General features: G+C 33.0%; 4 protein-coding genes across 5 annotated transcripts; 3 read left to right on the forward strand and 1 right to left on the reverse strand.

Moving 5' to 3' along the window:
* Window positions 1–389: 389 nt before the first annotated feature.
* LOC107426546 (thiamine-repressible mitochondrial transport protein THI74) lies at window positions 390–3,139 on the forward strand. The gene is made up of 3 exons (XM_016036750.4): window positions 390–1,452; window positions 1,560–1,980; window positions 2,645–3,139. The coding sequence occupies exons 1-3, from the start codon at window positions 892–894 to the stop codon at window positions 2,962–2,964; spliced, it is 1,302 nt and encodes a 433-aa protein (XP_015892236.3). The 5' UTR covers window positions 390–891; the 3' UTR covers window positions 2,965–3,139.
* A 1,881-nt stretch (window positions 3,140–5,020) lies between these two features.
* Window positions 5,021–7,921, reverse strand: LOC107426553 (uncharacterized). The gene is made up of 5 exons (XM_016036758.4): window positions 7,767–7,921; window positions 7,137–7,210; window positions 6,902–6,999; window positions 6,052–6,368; window positions 5,021–5,595 (listed from the first exon to the last, which is right to left on the reverse strand). The coding sequence occupies exons 2-5, from the start codon at window positions 7,143–7,145 to the stop codon at window positions 5,177–5,179; spliced, it is 843 nt and encodes a 280-aa protein (XP_015892244.1). The 5' UTR covers window positions 7,146–7,210; window positions 7,767–7,921; the 3' UTR covers window positions 5,021–5,176.
* A 3,124-nt stretch (window positions 7,922–11,045) lies between these two features.
* LOC125424000 (L10-interacting MYB domain-containing protein-like) lies at window positions 11,046–14,272 on the forward strand. 2 transcript variants are annotated; one of them, XM_060820130.1, is made up of 4 exons: window positions 11,046–11,185; window positions 12,448–12,822; window positions 13,059–13,400; window positions 13,506–14,272. In XM_060820130.1, the coding sequence occupies exons 3-4, from the start codon at window positions 13,071–13,073 to the stop codon at window positions 14,073–14,075; spliced, it is 900 nt and encodes a 299-aa protein (XP_060676113.1). In that variant the 5' UTR covers window positions 11,046–11,185; window positions 12,448–12,822; window positions 13,059–13,070; the 3' UTR covers window positions 14,076–14,272. The 2 variants fall into 2 exon arrangements, with proteins under 2 accessions (XP_060676113.1, XP_048336047.2); XM_048480090.2 differs by lacking the exon at window positions 12,448–12,822 and having other exon boundaries at window positions 11,052–11,185.
* Window positions 14,273–14,356: 84 nt separating this feature from the next.
* LOC132805422 (uncharacterized) lies at window positions 14,357–15,731 on the forward strand. The gene is made up of 3 exons (XM_060820355.1): window positions 14,357–14,848; window positions 14,940–15,171; window positions 15,259–15,731. The coding sequence occupies exons 1-3, from the start codon at window positions 14,357–14,359 to the stop codon at window positions 15,729–15,731; spliced, it is 1,197 nt and encodes a 398-aa protein (XP_060676338.1).
* Window positions 15,732–16,063: the final 332 nt, after the last annotated feature.

Below are 16,063 nucleotides of genomic sequence, written 5' to 3' on the forward strand. Positions count from 1 at the left end.
TCAAAAGGGGGGGAAAAATAAGTTTACAATTCAAAAACAATTCTAAATACATGACCAAATTAGAATTAATATTCTCCTACTCCAAACATACAACTTATCAACTAAACATGCAAATAAACAAATTTTATGGATTATTTAAAAAAAAAAATTGACAACGCAATTTAAAATAACAAATTGTTACATGCATTGTTTTATAACCGTACTACATAATTGTTCCTATAAATTAAGAAATGCATCAACACCCAACTTGAACTAGTTCCAATAAATATAAACATAAATACCAACAATTTCTCTTTTTTTATTTTTTTTCACTAGCTTTGTATGGGCCAGGCCAACATCTAAACGTGTTGAATTTAGAAGTTTGGTAAACGCACGCGCTTCTCCTTCAATTAACAAGCGACAAGGATCAGAACATTCATCCACCATTCGGCCCAAGGAGCCCCTTCTCTCTCCGTCTCTTTCTCTCTCTTTGGGAACTCTTTCTAAATTTGCAAGAATCTCTTATTTTTAATTCCGGTTCGATTCCATTGGCCGGGTAAAAATTTTCACGTCAGTTTCACCATTACAGAATCGCTATTTCTAACAACATTTATTACCCAGATTTATTCCAATCTTCCAATTAAGGCCATTTGTTTATGAATATCATCTTATATATGATCGCTGATTCGATTGCTATTCTACTCAGATCCTTGACAATCACGTGGTCCTCCTGATATCTACCACTGGAATTTTGAAATTTTTTTTAATTTCTGCGAAGATTTGAGCCGAATTATGAGATGGGTCTTCGTGTTCGTGTTCGTCTATTAAAAAGGAGTTGGGTTTAGAGGGATTCGGGAATTGGGGATTTGTAAAATTTTCCCGAGAAAAAAGATTTGTGGGTGGGGAAAAAATATGAGAAGCAAAACGTGGAGATGGGTTTTGGGTTTGACATATATAGTTGCCGTGGCAGCAATCTGGATAGCTGCGAGTTTTGTGGTACAGTCGGTTGTTGATGCCGGTGTATCTCCTTTCCTCATAACGTATATATGCAATTCACTGTTTGTGGTTTACATTCCCTTAGTTGAATTAGGACGCTATTTAGAGGATAACTATGGAGGTTTATGGCCTTGGGGAAGTAAAAGCAACAACACTGACCCTTCGAAAGAATTAGTAGAGTCTGAGAAGACCATTCTTCTTGGAAAGAGTGATCAAAGTGCAAATATTGAAGCAATTGAGGAGGGGCAAATAAGACAGCATGGAAGAGTTATTAGTTCAGATCCAATCCATGAGTTCGACGAGTTTGACAGTTCTTCATCAAATCAAAATGCAGTCGGTGAAGATTCTGACAAACAAGTTGATGAAAGAGGGCGTTGGACACGCACTAGAATGGCAAAAGTTAGCTTTTTGATATCTCCCTTTTGGTTTTTGGCTCAGCTCACTTTTAATCTTTCATTGAAGTATACCACGGTTACGGTGAGCATGATTTTGAGTTTTGTATTGCACATATTGCTTCTATTCTTTGACTTTTTTATTCTATTCATTTGGGTTTGTGATGAGTTTATTGTTCATGTTGTTTGCAGTCAAACACCATCTTAAGCAGTGCATCCAGCCTTTTCACATTTTTGGTCTCTCTGGTATTTTTGGGTGAGAAGTTCACTTGGGTGAAGCTTGTTAGCGTTCTTCTTTGCATGGCAGGAACTATAATAGTAAGCTTCGGTGACTCAGAAACTGGTTTAAGTGCAACTGCTTCAAACCCACTTCTTGGAGATGTTTTTGCACTTGTCTCAGCAGGGTTGTATGCTGTGTATATTACCCTGATTCGCAAGAAGTTACCTGATGATGATGAAAATGGTGATAATCCCAGTATGGCTCAGTTCCTGGGATTTCTAGGCCTATCCAACCTGATTATTTTCCTTCCAGTGGCCATTATACTTAATTTCACCAAGCTAGAGCCCTTTTATGTCCTTACTTGGAAGGAATTTGGTCTAGTTATTGGTAAAGGTTTGTACCTGACTTAAACTAATCTTTATCTTCATTGATTATTAAATTGTTTACTTTCTTTTATCTTCTTGAAATTCTGTCGTTGTATATGCAAATAACTAGGAGATATAGATATATACTAGCGACAGCAACACGTTCATTTATTGCGACTTTTTTATGTCCATAGAAGTCATATAAGTAATTTCTCTCTGCTGGTCCTTGAAATTAATCACCAGTTTTCTTTAGTTTTGCAACAATGCTAATGTTATAGGAGAACTATATTATCAGTACTACGGTTTTCTAGAGAGACAAATCTTTTGGATTGGTACTGGCTTCATTGACCAGTGTAGCATCATCAATTAAGTACTAGTAGTTCTGCTGAAAACCAGAAGCACAATATGGCAAACCCTTCAACCCATGTCAGTTGTATTTATCTATCAATCTGTTGGATTTAATAATATTTCAAGTAATTCCATATGTTTTTTGGAACTTATAAGTTACCATATATTACTTCTCTTGGAAAACACTTTTGCTTCAATAACATGAGACAATCATGTTGTTCGTTGATGCACAGATATAATGGCATAACAAGTAGCTAGATTTCTATCTCTGTATGTTATGATTTTCAAGAGTTCTCTTACCAAACCTATACTCGAGTAATATTGATATTTGGCATTGTTTTCAGGTTTGTTAGACAACGTGCTGAGCGATTATTTATGGGCCAAGGCTGTTCTCCTGACAACCACAACAGTAGCAACGGCGGGTCTCACAATTCAGGTCCCAATGGCAGCGGTTGTTGATTCTCTGACCGGCAATGCCCCTCATCTTATGGATTACCTTGGAGCTGTGGCTGTAATGATCGGATTTGCTGGTATAAACATTCCTTCTGATGCCTGTAGCAGATCAAAAGAAGCTACACTCGAACTAGAGAGTGAAAATATGGGTACGGCTGATCAAGATCCCATTTCATCTAGCAGTCGTGATGCAGCAGCTGTTATTTCATAGTATATGGTAATTTGCTGGTTACAGTATCAGAATAATACTTTAAAATACTTTTAAGGGTAATCATTCATACGTAAATGTAACATATTCTTCCATTAAATAGATTGTTACAATGTATTTTTAGAAATTTTTTGGACACTGATTTTAAACAAGAAGGAAAGAAATTTAATTTCACGAATCCATTTGACTGATGATCAAACTACCCGCTTACTATGTACCTACTTTGATGTTTTATTGGTCTTTTTTTCCCCTTCCGTTGAAGCTTATGCGAGTTTACGTACTAGCCCCATTGTTCATAGCATCTAGAATACGTGGTCAAACCCTTTTGTGGAGTCTTTCACAATTGGAGGAATTGCATTTCAACTTAGACATAGAAAGAAATGGCCGCCGCCAGAGACACTACAAGGATCCGCTCCAAATATTTAGTTTTATTTCATTGAGGGAAAGTTAAGTAACTGGCAATTACATCATTTTGAAAATCTTTATAATAACCATAAGCATACAATCTTTTCTTCCACCCCCAACTCCGATGAGAAAATCTTACAAATTTATCATAATAAAAATTAAAGAGTTTGTGAAAGAAGAGAGAGAGAGAGAAGAAGAAGAAGAAGAAGAAGAAGAAGAAAGTCGAAAATCTACTGAGAATTCAATAAATTTGGAAAAAGTTACAAAATTAAAGAGATTTTGTTACATTTTTTTTTCCCCCACTTTCGAGCCATAGAGCAAACAGATCTACAATGGGAATTCAATAAATTTGGAAAAAAGTTACAAAATTAAAGAGATTTTGTTACAATTTTTTTTTCCCCCTTTCGAGCCGTGGAGCAAACAAAAATTTTCATACATCATAAAAGAATTTGACTATAAAAGCGTTAAAACATGGGTTTTCAGTTATGGCCACTTAGGATTTTAATTTTAATTTCCTCAACCTCGTTTCTCCAGCCATGAGTTGTAATTAACTCCAATGCAGAACTTGTATTCATATGCCATAATTTCTTTTGAAGCCAAAACTTCAGAAAAGGAAATATAAAATAAAGAAAAATGTAAGGTGCTTCCGCTGGGCTTAGTTTGAAATTATGATAGTTTGTTGAACATGAAATTGGATTTTAAACAAGCAAACCGCTCGCTAATGGGTGCATTCAACTAATACATGATTAACAATAAGTTATAAAAGCAAGAAGTATTAATGGAGAAAATCCTCCAGAGTAACGGTAAATTTGTCAAAAAGAGGATTGGAAGAGTTAATCTGAGCTTCTTGTAGAAGGTGAGAGGGATGATTTACACCACGTCACACGTAGGCTGTTGGACTAGCGCCACTTGGACCTTCGATTTGGTTCAAAAGTTCTTTCCAAGTGGTGTGATTTTTGGCCTTTTCAAAAGGTGACAATTGAAGTTGGTGAAAATCTTCTCCAATTGAGGCTCGTGTACTGGTTTTGAGGTTTCATCCAATAAAATCTTCCAGCCTGGTTCATCTAATGGGGTATAAGATGAAGTTGTGACACGTGGTTAGTCTATGTACTCAACCTTATAAGGTGTGTCTAGTAATGTAGGTTTGAGGTTGTTTAGCTCACTCTCTTTTTATAAGAAAGACCAGAGGTTCCAAGGCCTCTGATACCTTACAATTATGAGGTCACTGAGCTGAAGTCCTCACTATTTGAGTTTCGGACCTGCGCTCGCAAGGTGCTTTTAAGGTTGTTTTTTATTTTATTAGCCTGCTTAAAGCCAAGTGGGTTGAATTTGTTTATTTGAAATATCCTAAAAGAATTCCAACTATTATAAGAGAATCCAACTTCTTATGACCCCATGACATTCTGAAGTGTCAATTGCCTCATTGGACAATAATATAGAGGTATGATGTTAAGAGGTTGCTTAATTTGATATAGAAAACAAAGTTGGTTTCCTGTTATGGCCACCTACTATTCTACTTTTAATTTTTTTAATCATTTCTCTCCAGATTTGCGATTATAGTTTCCTCCCGAACTTATCCAGATATACCCTAATCTCTTTTGAATCCAAAACTTGAAAAAGAAATTAAAAAATAAAAACAGGAGAAAGAAAAATGTTTTAAGTGTTTATGCCAGGTTTCGTTTAAATTAATGATAATTTTAGTTCGTCAAACATGAAATCGGATTTTAATAAGTGAACCCGTGAAGGGGACATTGAACACCTACTTGACCCACAATAAGTTGTAACACAATAAATTTTCAAAATCATGAACCTAACTTTGTGGCATGACTGAATTTTGACTGCCATATCTCTGCATCACTCTTCTTGTTGCAAGTGCTGCAGCCTCACTCGCACGCAATGTTCCTGTTGCCATGAGCGCACCAAATTCCGTCATAATCTCTTCTTGCACTTTATTTCGAGCATTCCCAAGAGGATCCACAGTCCCTTTGGCAATGGACTTGGACTGTTCTACTTCAGGTTTCTTTGAGCTACTTTGCTCCTTTAACTTGTTTGGCTGCCCTTCAGATTTTTTTGATTTGTTATCAGCCTCCTTTCTGTTTGGTTGCCCACTGGATGAATTCGATTTTGAAACATTAACTGTCTGCTGCGCCACCGAACCAGGCCTGAATTGAGGAACTTGAGGAACAGCACCAGCCTTCAATGTAGTTTCCAAATTCTGAATCATTGGCACTGCAATAGAGAGGAAACAAAACCATGTAAAACTGAAGGCAGTACATCAAACATTTCCTTGGTATTCGTAATTAACTGCTCCATAACTCCAAGCCAATCATTATACAATCTCTTTCACATCAACAAGCAGGAAAACGTAAGCAACGTATATCAGACTATAAACAAGGAAAACAGAAAAATGGACACAGAAAGAAGTTGCATATTGTATGCCAATTGCACTGTTCTTTTCTTTTGCAGCTCTCATAAGCTGTCTTAAATTAAAAGCATCTAGTACTCTTGTCCAAATTGTCTTCCAAGTTTACGCAATTGCAATTTAATGACATTCGTAGAAACCTTTAGTCAAAAGAACTTACTTCACATAAAAGAATTGCATACAATCCGATGCCTTCAGCATATCAAAAAAACAATTAGGTAATACTGTATGCTAAGAAGGATAAAAATAACAACCACACTTACATATAAGAGCACCCATCGGACTGCTCATTACTTCATTAGGAAGCTGCAAAATATAGTCCGGTATTGTACCACCAACCAAAAATTGTGCAACTTCATTGCTAAAGTTGTTGCAATTGTGAGTAAGCAAACTGTATGTTTCGGCTGTGTAACGTGGACTGATCTCCTGCAAATACATTTCAAATATGTCCTTGGGCACATGTGTGACACCTAAATCTACCACTTGGATAGGGGTACCATATGGGGTTGATCCAGCAGGAGAATGCTGTATGCCACCCCCAAAATAATATTCATTACCATAAACCACAATTCCTGTGTGCCTGTCATGTGATAATCAAATGCCAAAAAAAAAAAAAAAAGCCACTTAGACTTAAAAGTGCATTATAACTTGCAATGTAAAAGTACACCTTCAAAAAAGAGCCCACTAACTCTGCTTTAGCCTAAAGTATACCACAGAAGCAACTTCAACAAATAAGACAATAATCTACATATTGAATGTAAAAATACTGCTCATAACCATCCAAATTAATGTGCCAGCTGTCCAATTGACCGAGAATACAGGAAATACAAATAAAACCTTTTGATAAAATCTCAAATCATATATCGAATACATCCATCTCCCCATTATACTTTTTGTTCCCTAATTACACAGATAACAATTTGATCATACTAATCACAATACTCAATAGACCATGAAACACAAAACAAACTTAATAATGTCACTATCCCATACGAACTATTAAAGATAGATGGTAAGGATTAAACTTTCCCGTCCTCTACATAGAAACAATTGTAATTTGTCCAATACCACTATCCTATACACTCTTTTTCCTGCTTAAACGAAAACACTCACCATATGCCCTCAATGGCTTTCCCCAAAAACGTAGTAGAAAGTTGCCGAGCTAGTCCTTGGCTTAGGTCATATACATTCAGAGTAACCCTGTGTCCCTCCTGCCAACCAATTTCATAGTTACGAAAGCATGAGCCTAAAGCATTTCTCAATACAAACTTTAAAAACCAAAAAAAAAAATAATTATAAAAAAAAAAGGGGTAAGATATCAGAGTTGGTTTTGAAGGTAAATTCACACCTCAGCCATCTTCGCGGTCTTGAATTGCTCAGTAGTGAATAAAAAACACAAGTGATGAAATATCTAGTGAAGACCTATTCATATCACACAACCAAAACTAATTAGGAGTGTACCCAATAAAAGGGTAGTAGAATATTAATAAATTCAAAAATACGGCAACAAAGCAATTCCGAAAAGCAAGAGGAAATAATAAAGACGGGTCTTCAATTTTAAACACGAGCCAAAATCGTATCTTTCACATCCAAGCAAGCATTTTTATCTAAAACACAAATTTAAAACGAAAAGCACAAACAAATTTTACACCTACACTATCAGAATTTATTAGAATAAGACACGAAATCGATCGCAAAAACCCAAAATTTTACAATTTAAAATTCCCACAGCCTAACAAACAAACAAAAAAATTACACCTTTATAGATCTCAGGATTAACAAACAAATTCAAATATTCTACATAAGCAATTTCGCTTTCAAACACCGAGTCCGAAGAAAAATCAAATCTAAAAACCAATCAAAATCTCAAAAATAGAAAAAATCTACCTCAGGTACGAAGAACTAAGTCAATGGCAATTTCGATTGAGGGAAAAAAAATAAAATTGTACGACAAGAAAATGCCGCGTGAAAAACGTACCGCAAGGCAGGCGGAAGCCGGGAAAGAAAGCTCCTTTCTGTTTTGCAAGTCGCACGGATACGCAGCTCAACGACGAAAACAAAACGAAACTTGGGCTTTTAGATCTTCCTCCTTTATATAGTTGGGCTTGTTCACCTCCCAGATTCTCTATGACCACCCAGAGACGCGGGATTCCACGTCTTTCTATGACCTTCTAGAACTTACTTACCACTCATCTTTTGACACGTGTAAAATAACGTACAACTTGACTTGTATTAAAAGTAAACACCAAACCGCTACCGCCCCTCGCTCCCTGCATTTGCATTGAATTTCGTTTTTGTTGTTTTTTAATTCTTTAGTTGTACGCTTTAACGCTTTTCAGGAGTGGGGACTCGGACGGTTGAAGAGGTGTTGTCTTGTGGGCCTCGCATGCGTGTGTCTCATTCAATTCAATTTTCATGTTTTACATGTCAATATTTGTGGGCTATAACAATAACGCCCCATCGAATTCTCCTTGGTGGTTTTTTAGTCTTTTCATTCATCTTTTTTAAGAAAAAGAACTACAATATTATTATTATTAATTTGTTTTGCCAAAAAGGAAAATTTTATCATTATTTTTTTTATATAAGTATTTTGCGTACAGTATGGTGGTGACAAGACACTTCCAACTTCCAAACTTCGAGATGAACAAAATAATAATTCTATGCAATGGTGATAATTAATTAAAGCACAAAAAGTCTTTTTTTTAGCTAATATACATGCTATTATTATTAAAAAATAAATTTTAATTATATTAAATAAGATTAACTTAATTAATATACACGTCACATTAACATCTATAAAATTGTGGATGTAAAAGCCACTCTCTCTTTTTTTGTTTGTAAATTGTTGTATCGATAAAAAAAATAAAAATTAGCTAAAAATATTTTATTTGTTGTCTAAATTGATAGAATTATTAATTAAATTAGTTTGATCATCCCTTTCTTTTGATGAAAAAAAAAATAAAAACATTTAATTGTGTAAGTGTTTGAGGATTTTTTTTATCATTTATAATGATTCTCCTTTTTTAATATTTTAAATCTAAAATCCAAATACTGAAGGAATATCAATTAAATATTCAAGCAAAAAAAAAAACAAAGAATATCAATTAAATAAAACTCATTTTTTTTTTTTTAGGCTTGCACTATCTTGGCACTTTATGATTTTTTTTTTTCAAAGACTTCATTTTTAAATTTATTTCATCTCATAAAAGGTAACACTGTGTATAGTTCTCCAATCTAGTATACATAGTTCTCACTCCCCATATGAATCCGCAAGTAGTGTGATTATATCTTTAATGGTATATTTGAATAAAAATGAAATTGATATAAATCTAATTTTTTTTTAAATAATAATTTAAATTTTTTGAATATTTTTATAAGGTAGAAAAATATAAATCTAAAAAATTATATTCCCATCAATATAGAAAAATATATGAAAAAATTATTCTTATCTTAGTCATTTTAAGAATTACAAAAAAATAATTTTAATTTTTTTAAAATATATATTTATTATTAATTTATTATACAATCTTAAATTTTATTATTCATAAATCATAATTTTCATATTACTTATAAGAAAAATTAATTTTGAAAAAACTAAATTCTTAAAACAAATTTTCCTCTGAATTTTAATACATCCTAAACGGAATCTAAAAGTAAAATCGAACACTTTTTAATATAAATCCAAATAATTTCATCCAAAAACATTAATAAAATCAACACAGTTATATTTATATCAGTATTAGAAAGAAATACTGGCAAATACCAACATGATTTCAAAACCCGGGCCAAATTTGTTCTCCAATAGTGTCTATTAACATCATCTTTCTCTGTGAATAGTCTACTAAATGCAAAAATATAGAAGATAGAATTAGAATCTTCCGGACGCAGAGCGATCTGTGTGCATGGGGTAAAGCGGTGGGTCTACTTCCGGGTGGGTAAAAGAATGCTTGACATATGGGGCTTGACGTGAGGTCTGGTATGCTTTTAATTGACATGACATCAATCATTTTTGCTTGTATCCGGAAGTGAACTGGATCATTTCTGCGAATACCCATGCACCCTCTCTCTCTCTCTCTCTCTCTCTCTCTCTCTCTCTCTCTTTCAATATATACAAATATATTTGCTATTGTTATAGTAAAATATTTATGTACTCATTGTTATTTATTATTGGTAAATTTTTTTTGTGAATATTTATTATTGGTATATTGCTTTACACTTTAGTAAGCAAAAGTACAGCTTATTTGGTAAAGTTTGTCAAAATCTTCTAATTTTAAGAAAAATATAAGATTAAAGTATTCAAAAATACTATTTATTATTAGTGATACACGATTAACAATAAAAAATAATTTAAATAATAATTATTAAAGATATATTTTTAAATTTTTAATATAAAATTATAAAATTAAATGGTAAAATTATAATTTATCGCATCAATCAAGATCAATTTCAATAATGACAAAAAAATAAAATTCTAAAATATTTGAAAACTTTTGAAGTAAGAAAAATATCGAATAGTTTGAAATATTTTTGGATACCAATTTTTTAAAATTACAAATAGGTTGAAAGTGAATAATCCTTTCAAGTTATGAGTCATTTTTCAGGATATTTCGTATAATTTATCCCACATTTTAAAAAAAAAATCATAATCAATTTGAAGAAAAAAATATGAAAAAAAAAATTGATTTAAGATTTTTATTATTAATTAATTAAGCACCAAAACAAAAACCGAATGGCCGAAAACTAAAATAAACAAATAAACAAATAAAAAAAAATTTGTTCCGAACCTAGTGGTGAAAGGTCCCCAAGTCGTCAACATGAAGCAGAAACAGCTCCAAACTTCACGAGAATTACATATTCAGCCACTTTCCATTAAACGTCGAACACATTTCACTGTCATACTCAGTCAGCATCACCCTCCGGATGCAGGAGGCGAGCGCGTGAGCAAACGACCTTTGTTACGTATTCAAACTTGTTCGACATATAACAAGAAGCCTCGGTGAGACAGCCGAAGCGGTGGAGCCGAACCTAAGGGCCTGTTTGGCCAGCTGTTTTCAGAACAGTTTTCTGTTCTTGAAAACAGAAATTTGTTTCCAAAACAATTTTATACCTGTTTGGCCATTTGTTTCTAAAAACAAATTCTGAAAACAAGTTAAAAAAAAAACAAAATTGGGAAAACATCAAAAAGATGTTTCCACCTGTTCTTTCACCTTGGCCTCTCTTGTCTCTCACCTTCGTCACTCGCCCAGCCCCTTCACTGGCTTGCGAAACGTTCACCGCTCGTCGACCCACGCACACCAGCTAATCTTCATCGAACAGATCTCGAATAGTCAGCCGTGCCTTCAACAAAAACAGATCTCTGCTGAAGTTCACCGATCTCTGCTGAAGTTCACCGATCAGGTTTCCTCTCTTCTCAAATCTTTCAATACTGGTTGGATTCTCTGTTGATAAATTGTGTTTGTAATTGTTTTAGATTTGGGTTTAATTGCTTATTATTGATTATGAATTTTTCTTGGGTTTAATTGCTCATACCAATTCCACGATATGGCAAAAAAAATTCAGTCGGGACAATAATGATCCAATTCCATCAAAGAAATTAAATTAGGAAGTTCTGAATAATAATTGCTATTAGTTAATAATACAGCTATTTCACTTCACCCACCTCTTTTACGATAGCGGTTTTTGGTAAAACTCTCTTTTTCTCATGGAGATGTTGATGATGATGATGAAGAGGTTGGCTCAGTTTCTGGTTCTGGACTTATGAAGAGCAGAGTCTTTTAGAAATATATGTAGGAGGAGTAAAGCTAGTTTCCAGCTCTTCTCCATTTTTGTAGTAGAGGACACCCAAGATGATTATTTGATGGATCCTTTTGTAAGGTTGTCCAAATACGGCTGCAGCATTAAAGAGAGTGAAAAAAAAAATTGGTAGGGTTAATTAGTCCTTCAATAAGTCCTGACTGAATTTTTTTTGCCATATTGAATTTCCCTTTTCTATGCCTTTGCTTTTTTGGTGATCTGGGTAAAAAGCTATACAGAAGTGTGTGGGTATTTTCTTTTTTTGCTGTGAGACAAGGACGCCTAAAGCTTTGGGTCTGCAACACTCTTCCACTTAGTTAAAGTAGTGAACCAAAATACAGGACCAGTTGATAATTAAATCTTAATAGTTTCTTTTAACAAATTAATTTTCTTTACAATCAATTTATATATAAACTGGCAGGCTGCTCTGCTCATAAAGAAGAAATGACTTACCACTAGGAGCAAAAGAATTATCCCAAATGCTGGGAGTCCTCCCATCTTCGTTTGCTGCTCCTTCCACCTTCCATGGAATAATATCTTTAACATAAACATCATTAATTACTTCTATGGCTTCTTGCATGTATGTATTTATATATATATATATATAGTCCAGCTCTTATCATGAGATTTTATTTTTAAAAAAATGCATATATTTAAAATGATATATATGAGAAAGCTGATTAGCTGAGGTTCCAGCGCCAAAGAGAAAGCCAGTAGGGAATAGACAAAAGTTATTCGGATTGTTGTTTGTTTGGCTACTTGGAATAGACAAATCATTATCTTTATGGTCCTACCTACCTACACACGCATTGAATTTTCCTTTTCATGGGGATAATTATGAATTATTCTCTTTAATTTTTTTATAGATTTGTTATAAGTGCAAGTGTGGCCTAATAGAGAGACATGTGGACACCTTTTATGTTTACATGAAACCGTGTACACATACATACATATACAAACAAAAGAAAAAAAGATAAAGGATGGGATGTTTTGACATGTGTATGTATATATATATATATATATATGCATGGAGCCAAGAAAAAGTTTGTGTGGCTAAACAAAAGACATGTGGATACCTTTTCACATGTTTATATATATATAAAAAAAAAAAGAAAACAAAGCATATGGAACCGTGTGCTTTTATGGATTTTGTCCAAGTTCTACATGTATATATATATATATATATATAGAGGTGGAAATTACATGTATATAAATATATATGTAGGTGGAAATTTCTTTTGGTGGGTTTCTTTAGATATATATATATATATATATTATTATTTGGATGAAATATATATATATATATATATTATTCACGTTGATTATTTTTCTTGCCTTTTCATTGATTGTTTTATCTTTGTGTCAGCATGGAATTTGTCTCTCTCACTTTCTATGATGATTCCCTTCGTTGAAACTTTTAAATTCCTAGAAATGTTGATGATGATTGCTTCAATTCTGCTGTTTGTTTTTTCTGTAGTATATTTGTGCGATGTCAACTATGGAAAATGATGGTGGTGATGATTCAACTCTATGGAGTGCTACCAATGAAAAGATTTATATAGATGTTATGGTAGATTTAATAAACAAAGGTGGTATGAAAGATGGGCAGTTCAGTTCAAAGGAATGGACTAATATGCTTGAAGCTCTGAATAATAAGTCTAAAAGAAACTACAACATGAAGCAAATTAAGCAGAAATTCAATAGGCTTCGAAGTAAGCATCGTGAGTTTAGTGAGCTGTTGCAACAAACTGGATTTGGTTGGGATGCTGAAACTAATACTGTGAATGCTACAGATGAAATGTGGCAAAACTATATACGGGTATATGTACTTTCGTTTGAGGATATACAATATATTATTATTATTATTATTAGTATTATTATTATTATTATTATACGTTGATGAATATATTATTTATTCTTTTAGGTGCATCCTAAAGCAACGCAATTTCGAAAGAAAGGATGTGAGCATTACAAGCTATTAGGAATTATATTTAACAAGTCAACTGCTACTGGAGTGTTTCGTCATGCATCTACTAGTGATCCACCCAATACTGATGATGAGATGGAATTGGAGGCTGAGAGTGCACATGTTAACATTAGTCGTGATGATCCCTTTTCTACTCTCGATAAATTAACAAGCAATGTGAGGAAACGCACTGCATCATCTAGCTCAGAACGTAGAAGTAAAAAGGAAACTAGGTCACAACAAATGAGTGATGCAATCCAAGCATGGACTGAGACAGCAAAGGCAAAGACAGAAGTTGCTAAAGCTAAGGCAGAAAAATATAAAAGTTTCTATAGTGTGGATGATAATAGTATTGGTAATGCAAAAGATTGTTCCATTGCTACATGTGTGAGCCTTCTTGAAGCAATAGATGGAGTTGACAATGCTACTTATCTTAAAGCAGTAGAAAAGTTGAGAGAGGCAGATTGGAGAGAGATATTTATCCATATGTCTTCGCCTAGGAAGAAGGCTTGGTTAGATAGTCTTTAGCTAGATTATCATATATCATAATTATATCTGTAGTGGGATTTGATATATTAGGATTTAATTTTTTAGATTTTTGTATGTTTTATATGTTTGGATTTTTATACTTTATATGTTTAGATGATATGTTCAAATGAATGCTATGTTTGCCTACACTTGGTTAATGGTGTGCTTGATTATTGGATGGTTAAATTGTTTTAGAATTTGAGATCTTTTAATTATTTCGTCTTAATATATATTTATATTTTAATATTGTATGCAGGAAGGACAATAGGTAAAACTCATCTATGGATGATATAAATAGTTCCTCTTCTTCTAGTTCAGATGAAGAGTTTCAAGACTTTATGATGTTTCTTGATGTATGTGAGTACACTAAACGTTTTCTAGAAAAAATACCTCAAAGAACTTCAATGTTGAGTGGTCAAAATTTTATAACAGAATTGTTGAATGGGAGTGAAAAAACATGCTATGAGTTGTTTCGAATGGACAAAAATATTTTTCTTTCTCTTTGTACTTGTTTGAAGCAACATGAATATTTGAAAGATACTAAAGAAGTTAGAGTTGAAGAAGCACTTGCTATGTTTCTTATAATAATTGGTCACAATGTGGGAATGAGACTTATAGCGGATCGTTTTCAACATTCCCTTGAAACTGTGGATAGACATTTCACTTTGACACTAAGAGCAATATGTAGACTTGGAAAAGAATTGATATGTCATACAAACTCTCCATTGCCTTCACATATCGTCAACAATCCAAAATATTTTCCATGGTTTGAGGTAAATACTTGCTTTTGTAAATATAATTTATGAATTTTGTTATTCTTAGTTACTTTTTTAAAACTAATACTATAATATTTTGGTGTTTTAGAAATGTATTGGTGCAATTGATGGCACACACATAAGCGCACATGTTCCTGCTGAAAAGCAAGTTAGCTATAGAGGTAGAAAAGCTATAGTGACTCAAAATGTTTTATGTGCATGCAATTTCAACATGATGTTTACTTTCGTTTATGCTGGTTGGGAGGGCACTGCAAATGATTCAAGAGTTTTTCTTGATGCAATTACAAGATCTGAGAATAAATTTCCATTACCTAAAGAAGGTAAACATAAAAAATTTGATTGTCTTATTTGATGTTTTTTAATAACCAAAATTTCCATACATGATTTCATTTTTTGTATCTTTTTAGGTGAATATTATGTTGTTGATTCTGGATTTCCATGTACCATGGGTTTTCTTCCTCCATTTCGAGGTGAAAGATATCATTTGCAAGAATATCATGGTAGAGGTCGCCAACCAAGAGGACCAAAAGAATTGTTTAATTATAGACATTCTTCACTTAGAAATGTTATTGAACGTTGCTTTGGTGTGTTGAAAGCGCGGTTTCGAATTTTGAAAATGATGCCACCTTACAAGCAAAGTAGACAACCTTTGATAGTTATAGCTTGTTGTACACTACATAATTTCATTCGAAAGTCGGCACAAAATGATGTTATGTTTACACAATGGGAAGAAGAAGAACAAGAGATTGAAGATGAAGAAGCTAGTACAAGTGGATCAAACAATAGTATAGATTTGTCAGACGAAGCAGCAACAGCTATGGCAGCTTATCGCAATCAGCTTTCACAAGTAATGTGGCATGACTATGTTATTCATATGTAAAATTAGTAATTTAATGGATATTTATAGTTGGAGATTTTATATTAGACTTATAAAATTTAATTTCCTATTAGCAACAATTATTTTATTATATACTATCAACTACGTTTTATTATATAATAATAGACAAAACAATTCAATGGAAAAAAAAGTTTTATTAGATTTCAATATATATTTTATATTATATATGTATATAATTCATTAATATGGAAATGAATTAATATTATGTAAATATATATAAATATATTATAGCTACATATATTATATATAAGGTTCTTTGTATGAAAGAAAAATAAATAAAAACCTTGTATGTAACCCAAAAAAAATAAATAAAT

The sequence above is a fragment of the Ziziphus jujuba genome, chromosome 9, assembly GCF_031755915.1.
Source record: "Ziziphus jujuba cultivar Dongzao chromosome 9, ASM3175591v1".
In the NCBI taxonomy this organism is placed as follows: Eukaryota; Viridiplantae; Streptophyta; class Magnoliopsida; order Rosales; family Rhamnaceae; genus Ziziphus; species Ziziphus jujuba.

Bases quoted from the DNA above. Each gene is read 5' to 3' on its own strand.
- LOC107426546 (XM_016036750.4), top strand. From the start codon at position 892: ATGAGAAGCAAAACGTGGAGATGGGTTTTGGGTTTGACATATATAGTT. The intron at 1,453-1,559 runs GTGAGCATGATT...TGTTGTTTGCAG, and splicing joins TGAAGTATACCACGGTTACG to TCAAACACCATCTTAAGCAG. The intron at 1,981-2,644 runs GTTTGTACCTGA...CATTGTTTTCAG, and splicing joins TGGTCTAGTTATTGGTAAAG to GTTTGTTAGACAACGTGCTG.
- LOC107426553 (XM_016036758.4), bottom strand. The intron at 6,369-6,901 runs GTGAGTGTTTTC...ATCACATGACAG, and splicing joins AAAGCCATTGAGGGCATATG to GCACACAGGAATTGTGGTTT. The intron at 5,596-6,051 runs GTAAGTGTGGTT...TCTCTATTGCAG, and splicing joins TCCGATGGGTGCTCTTATAT to TGCCAATGATTCAGAATTTG.
- LOC125424000 (XM_060820130.1), top strand. From the start codon at position 13,071: ATGTCAACTATGGAAAATGATGGTGGTGATGATTCAACTCTATGGAGT. The intron at 13,401-13,505 runs GTATATGTACTT...TTATTCTTTTAG, and splicing joins TGTGGCAAAACTATATACGG to GTGCATCCTAAAGCAACGCA.
- LOC132805422 (XM_060820355.1), top strand. From the start codon at position 14,357: ATGGATGATATAAATAGTTCCTCTTCTTCTAGTTCAGATGAAGAGTTT. The intron at 14,849-14,939 runs GTAAATACTTGC...TTGGTGTTTTAG, and splicing joins AATATTTTCCATGGTTTGAG to AAATGTATTGGTGCAATTGA. The intron at 15,172-15,258 runs GTAAACATAAAA...GTATCTTTTTAG, and splicing joins ATTTCCATTACCTAAAGAAG to GTGAATATTATGTTGTTGAT.